The 13,723-nt window shown below is 36.5% G+C and overlaps 1 protein-coding gene across 1 annotated transcript in view; it reads left to right on the forward strand.

The window, feature by feature from the left end:
- The window catches only part of dikar (CECR2 histone acetyl-lysine reader dikar), a 67,554-nt gene that overhangs the window by 425 nt on the left and 53,406 nt on the right, over window positions 1–13,723 (forward strand). The window contains exon 2 of the mRNA XM_081727993.1: window positions 11,028–11,116. Coding sequence (XP_081584119.1) covers window positions 11,028–11,116 — 89 coding nt within the window. The remainder of the gene's footprint in view (window positions 1–11,027; window positions 11,117–13,723) is intronic.

Raw genomic sequence — 13,723 nt, forward strand, 5'->3', positions numbered from 1 at the left:
ACAACAATAGGAAATACTATAGAAATTATATGTAGTGTAGATTCAGTTTCTTCAGTTTAAATTTTTTATAAACCGTACAGATTAAGAATTGGGTTGCCAAGGAATGATAAGTAAAAGCATACTGTTTTCAGTAAATCCACTTGTGATGGTTTAAAAATTCATTGCATTAGTGACTCCCATTTTACTATCAACCCTTGCATAGATGTAGAACGACGGCGAATCATCACAACTAATAATGCAAGTATACTGTTCATTTACACAGAGCATCACGTAGTTCCCGTACAAATTCTCATTCTATCAATAGTTCTCCATGTTTACTATTTGTGCTTGCAGAATTACAGGATATTATGGCTGCCAATATACCATTTTTTTCATAAGTCATAGAATGGGCGAACAATTGGGTGTACAACCAAGGATACAGGGATAAGTCTGTATAAGTCAAACTTATATTTCTTCATAATAGCAGTATCTTGCCATCTACAGTCTTATCTCATTGGCGCATGCTTAAACCCCATTTAAAACAGGTGCATTCGAGGGACATCACAGATGATTTTTCAAAAATTATAATATTTTCATTAATTATCTTATAAAGTCTTCTAGACTATGTTTTCTTGGCATCTGCCCACCAACTGTATAAAGGTTCATGATATACCTATACGTGTACATGCCATAATATACAGTAAAACATGTCTTTCGCGGAATCGAACAGGACTCGCAAAAATTTCCGCTGAGCGAAGGTAGACCACTAAAAAGAATGGCATTTATTCCGAAGTTGGACGTCCGATAGTTTTCTACCAGTGTTAATAAAAGCTATTAAAATTTATGGGGTATGTTTAGTACAAGGGGTCCAGAAGCACGTAAAAAACACAAAATTTACAGGAGAAATGAGTGATGCAAGTACTTAGACGTAACATAACGTAACCAAATCCAACCTAACCTAACATAAACTAACGTAAGCTAACCTGAACTAACCTAAACTAACGTCATATTAGTAGAAATAAGCGAAATTCTATCATTTTTTGGAAAATTATGTGGTACTCCTACACTAATATAACATAAACTAAACTAACCTAACGTAACCTAAACTAGCCTAAGCTAACTTAAACTAACCAACCCTACCCTAAACTAACCGAATATGAACAGAAATTACCAAAATTGTAACATTTTTTAGAGAAAAGAGCTGGACCCCTTCTGCTAAACATAGGCCAAATTTATAATTTTGAATCTCTACGTTCTTAACTGACTTTAGGCTTCCTTTCGTTACATCGCGAGGTGGGGGAAAGGTTAGGTTAGGATCTAGAATAGAGGTACCGTTGGACTTATTACCTGCCGGGTTGATAATATAAATACTCATTTCTTTACCACAATGCAACTATTCTGTTACCTTGCGCGAAGTAGTTTCCTCCACTCACTGAATAGTCCCATGTTTATAACCGCTTATATATAACAATTAAATAGATTTCTCGCGATCCTTATATATTAAGCACACGAACAATCAAATTATCCATATTTTCCGAGTAAATTTTATATATTTTCCTGGAAACGGACGTCCAACTTCGGAACTTAACTCGAAAGAATTATGGCATATATGCACATAATGGGCATGCGGGAATGAAATAAAGTGTTGCACGTATTTTATTTACGTGTTTATTTCTGTTAAGAATTAATACACATAGTACAATAAAATGAAAAAATACTGCTCAAACATCATCTTTTTTTTTTCCAAGGCATTACTCGGGCAGACGGTTCTGCAAAATTTGTATACATTTTCAGAGCAGGTTAGAGCTTTGTATTTCTTTTAGCAGAGCGTGCACTAAATTAGCAGCTCCATCACTTCTTCCAGATTGACTTCAGGAGGAGGACAGTTTAAATACAATGTATAAAACACGAACCAGCTTGTACTAGGTTGCTACTAAAAAGCACGAATGCTTACCGAGTCAAGGCAGGAACACAGTAGGGGGGCCGAGCGGGGACGACAGGGTGCGTCCGCGTCAACGATGGGGGTATACGCATGAATAGGATATTGGAAGAATACACACCTACAATACTTTCACTCAAAATTCGTTTCAATGTGCTGTGCACTGACGGTAATTACTTAGATTCACACACTTATTCCTTCACAAAAAATGTTTCACATAGTATTTTACCTATAAATTTTCTATTTGATAGAACCGCCTGCTCCAGTGAACCTTTCCCAATAGTCAAGAAGAGATCTGTACTCATTACTGCATGGTTGTTCAAATCTCCACAAACACTTTAGTGTGAGAGACGACACTAAGTGCACTAAGAAACCATTGTCTGTGCGACAAATTTTTGCAGTTCCTTTAAACTTTGGTAGTGCATCTTGATAAGTGTTTACTGTGCACTCTTCTAATTCAGTGTCATATGCACCTTTTCCTTATAACCTCTCACAAGATGTGTGAACATTTTCTAAACGCTGAATTCTTTAACTTTGAAGTTTTCCACTAAAAATGTTTATTTAGATTTCCCTTGTTTGCACAACAGATTCAGTTTAATGAAGAGAATTTAACGCATTTTTCACTCATAAATTCATACTATTACGAAACATTTCCGTTTGTGTTGCATATGGGATCCGTTGAAAGCAGCTTTTTATTATACCTGCAAACTTATATGCCTTTTAAACGATTATTTGTGATAAAAACACCCACCAACTTGTGGCAGGTGCTCTCTACAAAGCAAACATTGCATCTTTGCGGATGGACGCTGTGGGATGCATATTTTCAAATAAAACTAGTACTAACCTTGTATTTGAACAGAAGATACCGGTAAAGATTCTTTAAATGATTTCAGTAGTCACTGCTACTTTCATCAGTATGGGATCTATAAAATGCCCTAAGTAAACATGGAAAATTGACCTAAAAATTGTATCGGTTACGATTAAATTTGTAACTGTAACTTTAAGAGAATGTAACATACATACCAACTGATAGACATCGTCCGCGGTACCAGTAGAAATAAGGTAGCTTCTTCAGTTAAAATATATTAGTTTGGTATTAAATGAAAGCTACCAAATGAAATATATGTTTAAACAATTTAATCATTAAGACATAGTATAAAATAGACTTATTTTCCGCACCTCGACTTACAATGGTGCGTTTACATACCCGGCACGTAACTACAAACATAAAGAAATAATACCTCCAAGTAAATGATGTAATTGTTGTTTAACAAATTGTATATGAAAAATCAGAGACACCGGTATTCGGAGAAGTGGGCATATCACTTCCTAAGCACGCCTCCTCTTTCCGCCAAAATACAGACCGTCGAAAAAGTAATAAATTTAAACGTCAGAAATGGTTTTAAAGATAATACACAAATTCATTTTTAAAATATTTAATGATATGAAAACTCCTACGGTACTTCTTCCACTTATCTTACATATGCTTGCAGTACATCACCATTGTCTTGATAGGAACGGAGACTAATGTCTGTAGTTAAGACCCTCTTTTTCTTTTTACTTATAAATTGTCATTTTATGAGAAAATGTGTTTACCTCGGTGAAAAGTCTCGAGCATATTCCAAAATTAAAAATTGACATGAAAAATATAAAAAATTACCGAAACTTAGGAAAAGCGACGAAAATTAGAAAAAATGACAAGAAAAGCCCTAAACGCTGAAAATTAGCAAAATTTGCAATTTAAAATTATCATTTTTTTGTTTCAAAACTAAGTGTAATATTATGTGTATTTGATGGACATTGTGTCCGCGATACCAGAAAAAAAATTACATTTCATCAACTTCTTCTTCCCGTATTCGTCAATAATTTCATGAACTCCTTCATGGTGCAATGTGAATGTTATCAACATTTTTTTTCTGGTTTTCATTTGTGTTCTCATTCACAAGCAGATACTGTTAAGTGTAATAGATAATCATTCCGTTAAATAATAATAATAATAATAATTGGAGAAATATACAAGATTTCAAAGTTTCTGGTATTTTGGAATTGCTTTTTATACATTACACTCCATCTGTGAATTAACAGATCTTAACCTCTCACTATTCAAAGAAATTATAATAATCGCAGTCGTAATCTGCACCCTTTCAGGGTAATAACTTTGAATTTCGTGTAAGTGATTACGCATGATGGGTTTATTTCAGATCTATTTAGAAGTGTGTGAACGAAAGTAGGCGACTAGGAAAGAGGTTTCGGATGCGTTTGGCAGTCAGTGTCAACTAAAGAACCCTGTTAGAATATCTCTAGTGTATGCAGTCTCTTAGTTTTTATGTGTTAGCAATTTCCCACCTTTCACTGAATATTGAGACCATTCATATTCTATTGCTTTTGATGGTGTTTGTTCATCATGCTGCACTTGCAGTCTACGCGAAATTTCACCTTCTCCTTCTGAGGAAATTTCATTATACACCGCTGTTTCACAGAAATATTCCTTGCGTCGCAAAGGGCTATGGTTAGTCTCAAGGAATCATTGCCTTTTCGTGGAAGTAACGAAATGCTACATTCGTTCATTGATATTTTAATGATCCTTGTAATATGGACAAGTGTAGGATATTTCCGCCTGTATTTGTTTTTTTATGTGTTTCCGCTGTGTTTCAAAGTCATGAGATGTATATGAAACTTCAAAGGGTTATATTTTGCATTGACTTGTAATGCGCATTATAATGAAGAGAGAATTGCAATTTTTCTTTTAAGTTCCTGAAAAGGAACTTAAAAGAACAAATAGATCAAAGATAAATTAGGGACGGAAACTTATCTACATGCAAATAAAGGAATATATATAGGGTGTTTAAAAACAATACCGACAACGTTTGGGAGGTGATTCCTGACACCAATATTAGACAAAAAGTAGAGACCACCTGGGTGCACAAATGCTTCCTTTCGGAGTTATACGTTGCCGAAAACATGAAAAAAAAAAAAAAAAAAAGAACTTTAAAGGTCCATAGCTCCAAAACTATGGAACCTACCGTAGTTGGGTCAAGACTTCATTTAGGAACTAGTATGTGCCCTAACTAAATATTTATGTTTCAGAATCCTGCGGTACTTCTGGAACAATTTTTATAGAGGTAGCTGATGAGTACTTCAAATTATATGCCCGTAGCCAAACACCTGCAAAAATTGTTGCGTTAGTACCTTAGGTTTCTGAAACATGCATTTTTTAATAGAGCACATATTAGTTCCTAAGTGAAGTCTTGACCCGACTACGGTAGATCCCATAGTTACTTATTGTTACTACTTGTTACTTATTGTCCCTTTACTTAGTTGACTTATTGTTTGGAACCGATCATGTGAATTTTAGATTATTTCACTTAGGTTGAGAGCAGAAGTGACAAAATCACTCGACTCACCCAGTAATATAGTTCTTTATTGAGGGGAGAAAAAACATTTCTTACGGAAGGACGCAACTCATTACCGTGTTCTAGGTGGTAGCGTATCGGAAAAAGGTACATTGAGAAAGGGGCCAAAGAGGCCTCGAAACGATTTTGATATTTATTACCAGGATGCGAGGTAAGAAATGTTCTGTCACCGCTAACTATTCAACATACATCTCCAATAGCTTCCGTATGTAAATAATACCGTTACTTAATGACGCGACAGGATGCATATTAGTGAATCAGAAAAATAATACCAAAGCACCCATAACAATTCGACGCATATATTTCAGTGACCAATTGTGGTCATCCTCATACTCGTTCATTAAGATATCACGCTCGTTGTAAAGTAGTAGTATTTTTTCTGATACTGATAGTATTTTTTTCCTGATAATAATAGTTCTTACTGTGTGTAAGGATGAAAAAGATTTTAAATGAATAGACCTTTAAACTTTATAAAATCATAAGCGATTCACAACAAAAAGTGATAATTGAGTGCGTTTTCTCATTAAGTATCGACTGTATGTGCGCGATTAGTTAAATGAAATTCAAGTCGATGAATATACGAAAAATGAGATGAATATAAGATTAAAGACTTATTCATTTTTACTTGTGTTTTGGTAAATAAAATGAATATATTTTGAATTTACTTACATATTTGGAAAGTAGTCAAACCTACGTACAACCATCTGCTGACTCGACTCAGATATTAGCTGGAATTCAGAAAATCTCGAAATAAAGTGGCCAATTTCTTAATATCGTTTTAAAGTAATTTGAAATTTTGGGCAGAACTTATTTTCACTGTAAAGATGTATTTACCTATTTGCCTATTGTCATATTTGTGAATCAAATTAGTGAATACTCGGTGAACTCTGCTTCCATATTCTTCCAAATCTATAGCAAGGAACTGATTCTGTTCGGTGAATTTGAGATTAGTTGTAAGAAGCTATAAATATCTCTCATTGTTGATTGATGCTATTTCTTTTATTTACTAGTGCAAGTCAAAAGCATAACAACATTTAAGGCATATGGTTGCTATTCTGAACATTATTTTGATTATTTACCGTTCCAGATAGAACTAATTAAAAAAAAAAAAAAGCACAATTCTTGGAAAATTCTTTGCCTGTTTAGTAGTGAGTCTAACTAGAGTAACCAAGAATAAATTTTTATTTCCAGGAGCAATAAAAAGTCAAGCACTATAAAAATAAAATTTAAAAAATGTCAATTTAACATCCCACTCTTATGTTCTAATGGAAATAGAGACAGTGATAATGGACGATATGGTGGAACGAAAAAGTGGGAGGAAACGGGAAAACCTTCGCTCATGCTTGGGTACTACAATCGCACTGGACGGAGCTGGGATCGAACCAGGGATTCCATGCACAAGAGGATGAGTCTCCTACATCTGAGCCACCGCTGCTCTCGAATAGAAAATTATTTTCTTAGCTATACAAAAATTTCAAACTTAAGAGAAGATAGAACTGCAGTTCTGTGAGGAATAGATCAACAATTGAAATAACATTACAGTGTGTAAGTCAAGAATGCTAGAAAATAGAGGATTTGCCCATAGTTATATTTGTCCCCGTAGCTCGATGAAGCCGAAAAACAAGCTAGCATCGCTAAACTTGATTGGCTTCTCTCTTTTCTGTCATTAATGTTCGATCAAAACATTAGGTTCTCCGTATGTAAACATGGAGTGTTTTTGCGTTTATTTTTATTTAAATCCTTCGCTTTAACGTTTAAAATGGTTACATGTGCAGCTTACGGGTTCATGTTCATTACCTTTAATGAGGCTTGCGCTCCTACTCCCGTTAAGGCTCGCGCTTACCGGGCTCGGACTCCCATCCTCCAATGAGGATCGCACTCACTAGCTTCCTTCGAGTTCACACTCACTAATCCATTTTGGACATGCCCTTACTTGAACTCAGGCTCCTACATTCAATGGCGTCAGTGGGGGCTTGTACTCATTTGTGTTCGGCTGACATCCTTCAGTGAGGCTCGGGCTATCTACTCTCTTTCGAGCACGCGCTTAATTGGGCTCGGGCTCACTTCCATCAACTGGGGTCGAGCTCTCTACTATCAATGGGGCTACATTTACTTATACTCATATGGGCTTGGGTTCATTATCTGTAATGGGGCTTGCGCGCCCTATTTTCGTTGAAGCTCGTCCTTACTCGGGTATGGGCTCACATTCTTCAATGAGACACGTGCTCAATAACATAATTGAAAATCACGCTCACTGATCTCTTTCGAACACCCGCCTACTTAGGTGGGACTCACTACATTCAGTGGGGATCGAACTCACTAATCACAATTGGACCCATACTCAGTCCAGGGTTTGAAAAAACACGGTTTTTCTGAAAAAGCCCAACCCACCTGGGCCCATATGGGTTTTTTTGGGTTTAATTGAGTTTTTTCGAAATATTTTAATGTTTTTGAGCTAAAAGTGTTAAAATGTAATTTATATTTCAAGATTATCATTGTCACAACTTGCAACAATTTTCTATTCAGTGCAATTTTGAAAAAATGGCCACCATTTTGAAATTTTACATTGGATCGCTGAAAAAATCTATACAGCAAATTTAGAATATCTCGTGCTTCTACTCTAAAAATTTCAACTTCAAAGACTGAAAATTGCACTTTGTAGCGTGGATAACAGCTATTTTGAAAAAAAAAAAAAAAAATGGCCGCCATTTTGAAATTTTACGTTGGTATGCCGCTAAGATCTATACAGGAAATTTAGTGTCTCGTGCTTGTAACCTGAAAGTTTAAACTTTAAAGACCGAAAGTGGTACCCTGTAGTATGTGTGATACACCAGGGGCGGATAGTCTCCAAGGGGGGGGGGGGGGATCAGAACTGATGGAGGCGAAATATTCGTCTAATGATCTAAAGGACGAGTGAACAAATGTAGATCAAATCATCCCAGGAGCCTCAGTGACATTCGCCAAATGTTTTGTTGAAAATCACTTCCGATACTTTGTGTGTTGAATTACGGGAATTTCCCAAACACTTGTTGCAAGACAGATCTTTCCAGAAAATTAATTTAAAACAATTAAAAATATAATTCATATTTTATAAAGTAAATGTTTCAAAAAGTCTTAAATGAAATTAAATATTTTCCAGCGTAAAATAAATGGTTTTAATGTTGAACTATTCACTTCCGATGCTTTATGCGTTCAATTGCGGGAATTTCCCGAGTACTTCTTTCACGACGGTTTCCTCCTCCCCCCTCGAAAATGCAACTTGCTTTCTTTACTGTACATCGAAACTTCAATTATATAGTGCGGGATTTTGAATTTAGCACTTGAAATAGTAAGCGTTACGTAGTCCTCGGAACTCCGAACATTAAGCTTTTAAATCTGACAAGAATTTTTACGCTATTGCTGGTGTTGATTCTACCGAATGCTTATTTGAAGAGCAGCAACAAATAACTGAACTAAACTTTTGTTGTTGGAAAACCAAATATTACTGAAGAATACTTGTGTTACCTGAAGAGTCAAAGGTAATAAAAAATAATACTAGTAGTTTTACTAATGCACTGCATATTTATTGTTAGTATCGACATCTATGGCTTTAAACCCGTCAAACATGTGAGGGACAACGAAAGTATTTTCTAAAACATAAAATTACATATTTTACTTCAAACAGCCTATAAGCATAGTCCATACATTAATTTGTTCTATAATTATCTCAAGCTAAGGTAAGGTTTCTTATTCATTCAGAACTTTATAAAGGTCTTATGTTGAAAGGTGTTCTATACTTTAATGCAAAAGCATCTAATTCGCCCAATGAAAGGCCAAAATCTGATAAAAATCACTTTCAATGTGATCACCTTAGTTGCACCAAAAATATACTAACAAAAAGTTCCAAAACCCAGGTGGGTTTTAAAGTGGGTTTTGTCAGGTGGGTCCAACCCGAAAAAAACACCGGTTTTTTTAGGACGGGGCCCACATGGGCAAATCCTGGCTCAGTCGCACTCGACCCTACTTCCCTCTACTGGATTCGGGCTCACAATCGCCAGTAGGGTTTGCCCTCATTTGGGTTTGGGTTCGTTGCCTTCATTAGGGCTTGCGCGCACTGTTCTCGTTGAGGCTCGCGTTTTTTGCGCTCTGGCTCTCACCCTTTAATAAGACTTAGTCACTTGCCACGTGTCGCTCAGTTTCATTAATTTTGTTCAGGTACATGCTCATTTGGACTCGGGCTTATCACCTGTCAGTGGGGCTTGCACTCAGTTGGGCTCATGCTCAATTTCATTATTAGCTCCGGTCATTATCTTAAATGTAGCTCGGGCTCTGCAGCCTCAAATGGGCTTATGGGCTTATGCTTTAGCTCTCTTCCCTCAACTGAGATTGCGCTTACTATTCTCAGTTAGATTTGCTCTCACTTGTGCTCGTGCGCATTAATTTCGTCGGGCTTTGAGTCATTAAGTTTAATGGAGCACGACACATTACTTTCTGTGAAACTGAGGCTCACTCGGGCTCCTACTGACTAACCTTAATTGGTTGAATCGTGATCGGGCTCACTTCCGATTATTTGCTTAATTTTCAAGAAATAGCACGTAAGATATTGCTGTTTCTAATACGTAAAAGACATCGGTAAGTTGGGCCAGCAAAAGCTGTGACGTATGGCTTAATGAATTTGCAGTATGAGCACATACCCTATTTTACAACATCCTTGGTGTAAGTTTTCAACGGTTTCGTGATCAGTGTTTACTTTGAATTAGAGCTATTTATCATCAGCTTCAGATAAACTTTTCTACCCTTAATTGGATTTTGAGTTCTAAATGTTCATATCTGACAAAAAAAATCTTGAGGCTTACCTAAAACTTGCAAGTACCCAACCTCTTCAGGGTAATGTAAGTAAAGAGCCTTAGGGTGATTATATTGTAATTCTTAAACATTGCGTTTTTACTATTTTAATGTGTACTTGTATAACTTTATACTTATACTATAGAAACTTCATTGTCACAAGAGAAATTAATTTATGATATTGATAAAGAAGTTATAGATTCCAGTATATTGATATGAGACTGTTAACTATAAAATACTAATAAATGAACAGAAAATAAGGTGTTTCATTATTTATGCTAAAGACAAGTTTAAAATAATTTGTAAAACGATAAATGTATAATTATCCTTAAGCAACGTATAATGTGGGATGCACTATTATTTACTGTTATTCACCTTCTCATTCTAATGTCAAATTTTAAACAGAAATTCACTATTGAACATTTTTCTATAATATAGTCAGGTTTTCTCATTTTATTATCTTCTCTAACAAGGCAAGAATATACGTATTGTAATGTTATAGAAGGAGAAAAAAAAGTGAGATCAGTTGGTGTATAAGGTAGATGTACATTCGTTTCTTGATCACCAGTAGGATACTATGCCTTGAATGAAAGCCCGAGTAGTGTTAGGTTGATTGGAGTTTTGTATCCCTTTTCAGAACGGAGGTTATGTAAGACGAGGGCCTGCAGTTTAAGGTGGAATCCGAATCACTGAGTTCTCCCACCAGGACGCGGTGTGATCTATGAGGAGAGCTGACTAGTGTTCGGATACCACCTTAAGCAGTAGAACTCAGTAAGGAACGTTAATTATAATCAATGAATCTTGCATAACTATGCTACCGTATTTATTTTATTTTTGGAATATTCATTATGTTTTCTTGACTTTATTTACAGATATACAGTCGTGGTGGGAAGTTCCGTGCATTGCTCATTTCTGCTCGTTGTTCAGAGCAGCATTCAATCTTCTTGACTTTGATATAGAGGTGAGTCATGTGTTTTTGTCTCCCTGTATGGAAGAATAACATGTTCAAAGCATTATTATACTGAATCGTAGACTCAGTACTTGGTTTCCTTTGTAGTTTCAGTATAAATTACAGGAACTCTTTTAATCATGTGTTTTACTAGGTTACTTATTTCGGAGGGAAGAAGCAGTGCTTAAAAATTGAACAAATATTATTTGACCAAACGAATTTTGATTTTTTTGAATCTTTAGTTTCTCGTTCCGATCTCTATACCTTGACGCTCTCTTATTGACAAGCAGACGGACTAGGCAAGTGAAAATAAACTTTACGCAGTTAAGCTTCGCCTTAGAGAATGGCATACGTCCGCTCGCTCTCGTCGTCAAGATGAAGTGCTCCTAAGGCGTTTATGTATCGGACACTTATCTGACGCATAGTTATTTGTTGTGTGGTTTGAATCGTCCGTATGTAAGGAATGTATTGTCCCACTGAGTATTCGATACATTCTTGTCGAATGACCTGAATACTCAGAAGTCAGAAAGCGTCACGGACTGTCACTTAGACTTAACTGTGTATTGGACAATCATATTGCTATTGTTGAACGTGCCCTCTCGTTTCTGCACGCTTGTAACATTGTTCACGTTCTCTAAGCTTTTTTAGCCTTTTCGTTGTGTAGTTATTAATATTGTTCTATTTTTACTAATTATTGGTATTATTCTGCGTTTACTATTTATTGTTGTTATATATTTACTATTTATTTACTGAACTGAAGCTCTTTTTTTGAGGGCGAATCATAAATATTGATGGAGCATTGGTGGAATCCATACCAGATCAAACTATAGCTGTTGTATGTGGTATTTACATGTTGAAACACGAAAGAATAAACTTTTAAAGTTTACATCCTAAGGAAAGTGGTGATAAAAAGGGATCGGGCGTGCTGTCACATAGCAATATTACATGACCTCTCTGCTTTCTAATCATGGAAAATGTCGCTTTCTGCTAAAAAGAAATTCTGTCTTCATAAATATATTTTTTCTTACATGTCTGTTCCTGTTGTTACTGAAATAGATCCACACAACGTTTTATCACGAATATTTCTATGTAACTTAGTAACACATGTAATCACTCCGAGCGACCACACAACCAGCTGTTCGGGTAGATAGCCGGTCGTACGGATGCTGAATGTCTGTCTGGGTGTGGTATCCGACTCCCGCTGTAGATCTTGGCGTAGCTGGGCTCAGGCCACTGTCCCATACACACTCGATAGGAATTAGATCCGAAGAACTATCAGGTCAGGATAGGAAGGCGTATACCGACCAGAATACGCTGGATTGGCCTAGCTTTAAGGAGACTGACATTATCCTGCTGGAAGTTGGGATCTGCAAAATATCTAGATAAGGTCCTAGGACCTGATTGATAACGCACTAGTTATACTTCTGCCCTGAATGAAGACAGAGGCAAGAATAGATTATTGACCATTGTTCACAATCATCATTCATTTGACTTAATCATCCGTCTCCCTTAGCCTAACGACATAATCGTAGGACGTTAAACTAAAATATTTCGTTTTTTCTCTAGATACTTCCTTAGCACTGGAAGGCATGCATGCTATAGAAACCCCCTGCCCTGTATTGTGTACATCAAGTCATGGCCCATATGAGTGGCAATTTTACGGTATAACCGTCCGATATTTGACAGCTCAACTGAACGGCTACGCTCGAAATTTCCTAATAGATTCTTTGGCATTGCAGACATTGACAGTGATCTACACAGTTATTCTTATTGTGTTGTCCAATGACCTTTATACTACTAGCAGTATGCCCTTTGCCGTGGTTGATGTACTGCGACCTTCAAACTAAGAATACATGCCCCTACAAACAGGCGTTAGGTGGTGTGAATTTCGTTCGAATCAGATGATTTATACATTGTGCTCTTAAATGCGTTTTCCACTAGTGTATTTGTAAACAAAATCGTTATTGACTTCAATCGAAATAGCAGTCCAAACAAAACTTATCAACCAATAAATTGTCTCTTGTAAAGTTTTCTTAAGAAAAATAGATTATAGCTAGTGGTGTAATGTTAAAATTTTGTTAGGTATATGCTCTATCGTTTTCAAAAATACAGCGTATACCATTCCCCATCTACGCTCTTTCCGACGTAAATTTAAGGTGAGTATACGCTGGGCTGTAAAAAAAGATTAAGTCGGCATTCACCCCATTACGTCCCTTATGTTGTTGATTAACTGTATACTCTAGGTATATGAACACTATTACTGTAGGTGTTTTCAGCAGCTCGTCCAAAGATAATTCAACACACCAATGAACTACGCTATGGATTCTTTCAGGAGAGGGGGGCTCGGTGGTAGAGCGTTCGCTTCTGGTGCATAGGGTCCGTGGTTCGATCCTAACTCACGTTAGATACGCTTTGTGGTGGACAAACAGTGCATAGGTTTTCTCGGGTTCTGCCGTTTACTCCCAAGGTCCGTCGACCCTACTGTTCCGCGCTTTTACAGGTCCCTTCATAACTCCCTGTTTCTGCGTAGCCACTTTCTCCAGCTGTAGTGTGACGTCACCGCGGTGAAGCAGGGACAAATATCGTGTGCTAAGCCTATGTTCCGCCGTAGCGATTTGC

This window comes from Thermobia domestica, chromosome 10, assembly GCF_964235325.1.
Source record: "Thermobia domestica chromosome 10, izTheDome1.hap1.1, whole genome shotgun sequence".
NCBI classification, from domain to species: Eukaryota; Metazoa; Arthropoda; class Insecta; order Zygentoma; family Lepismatidae; genus Thermobia; species Thermobia domestica.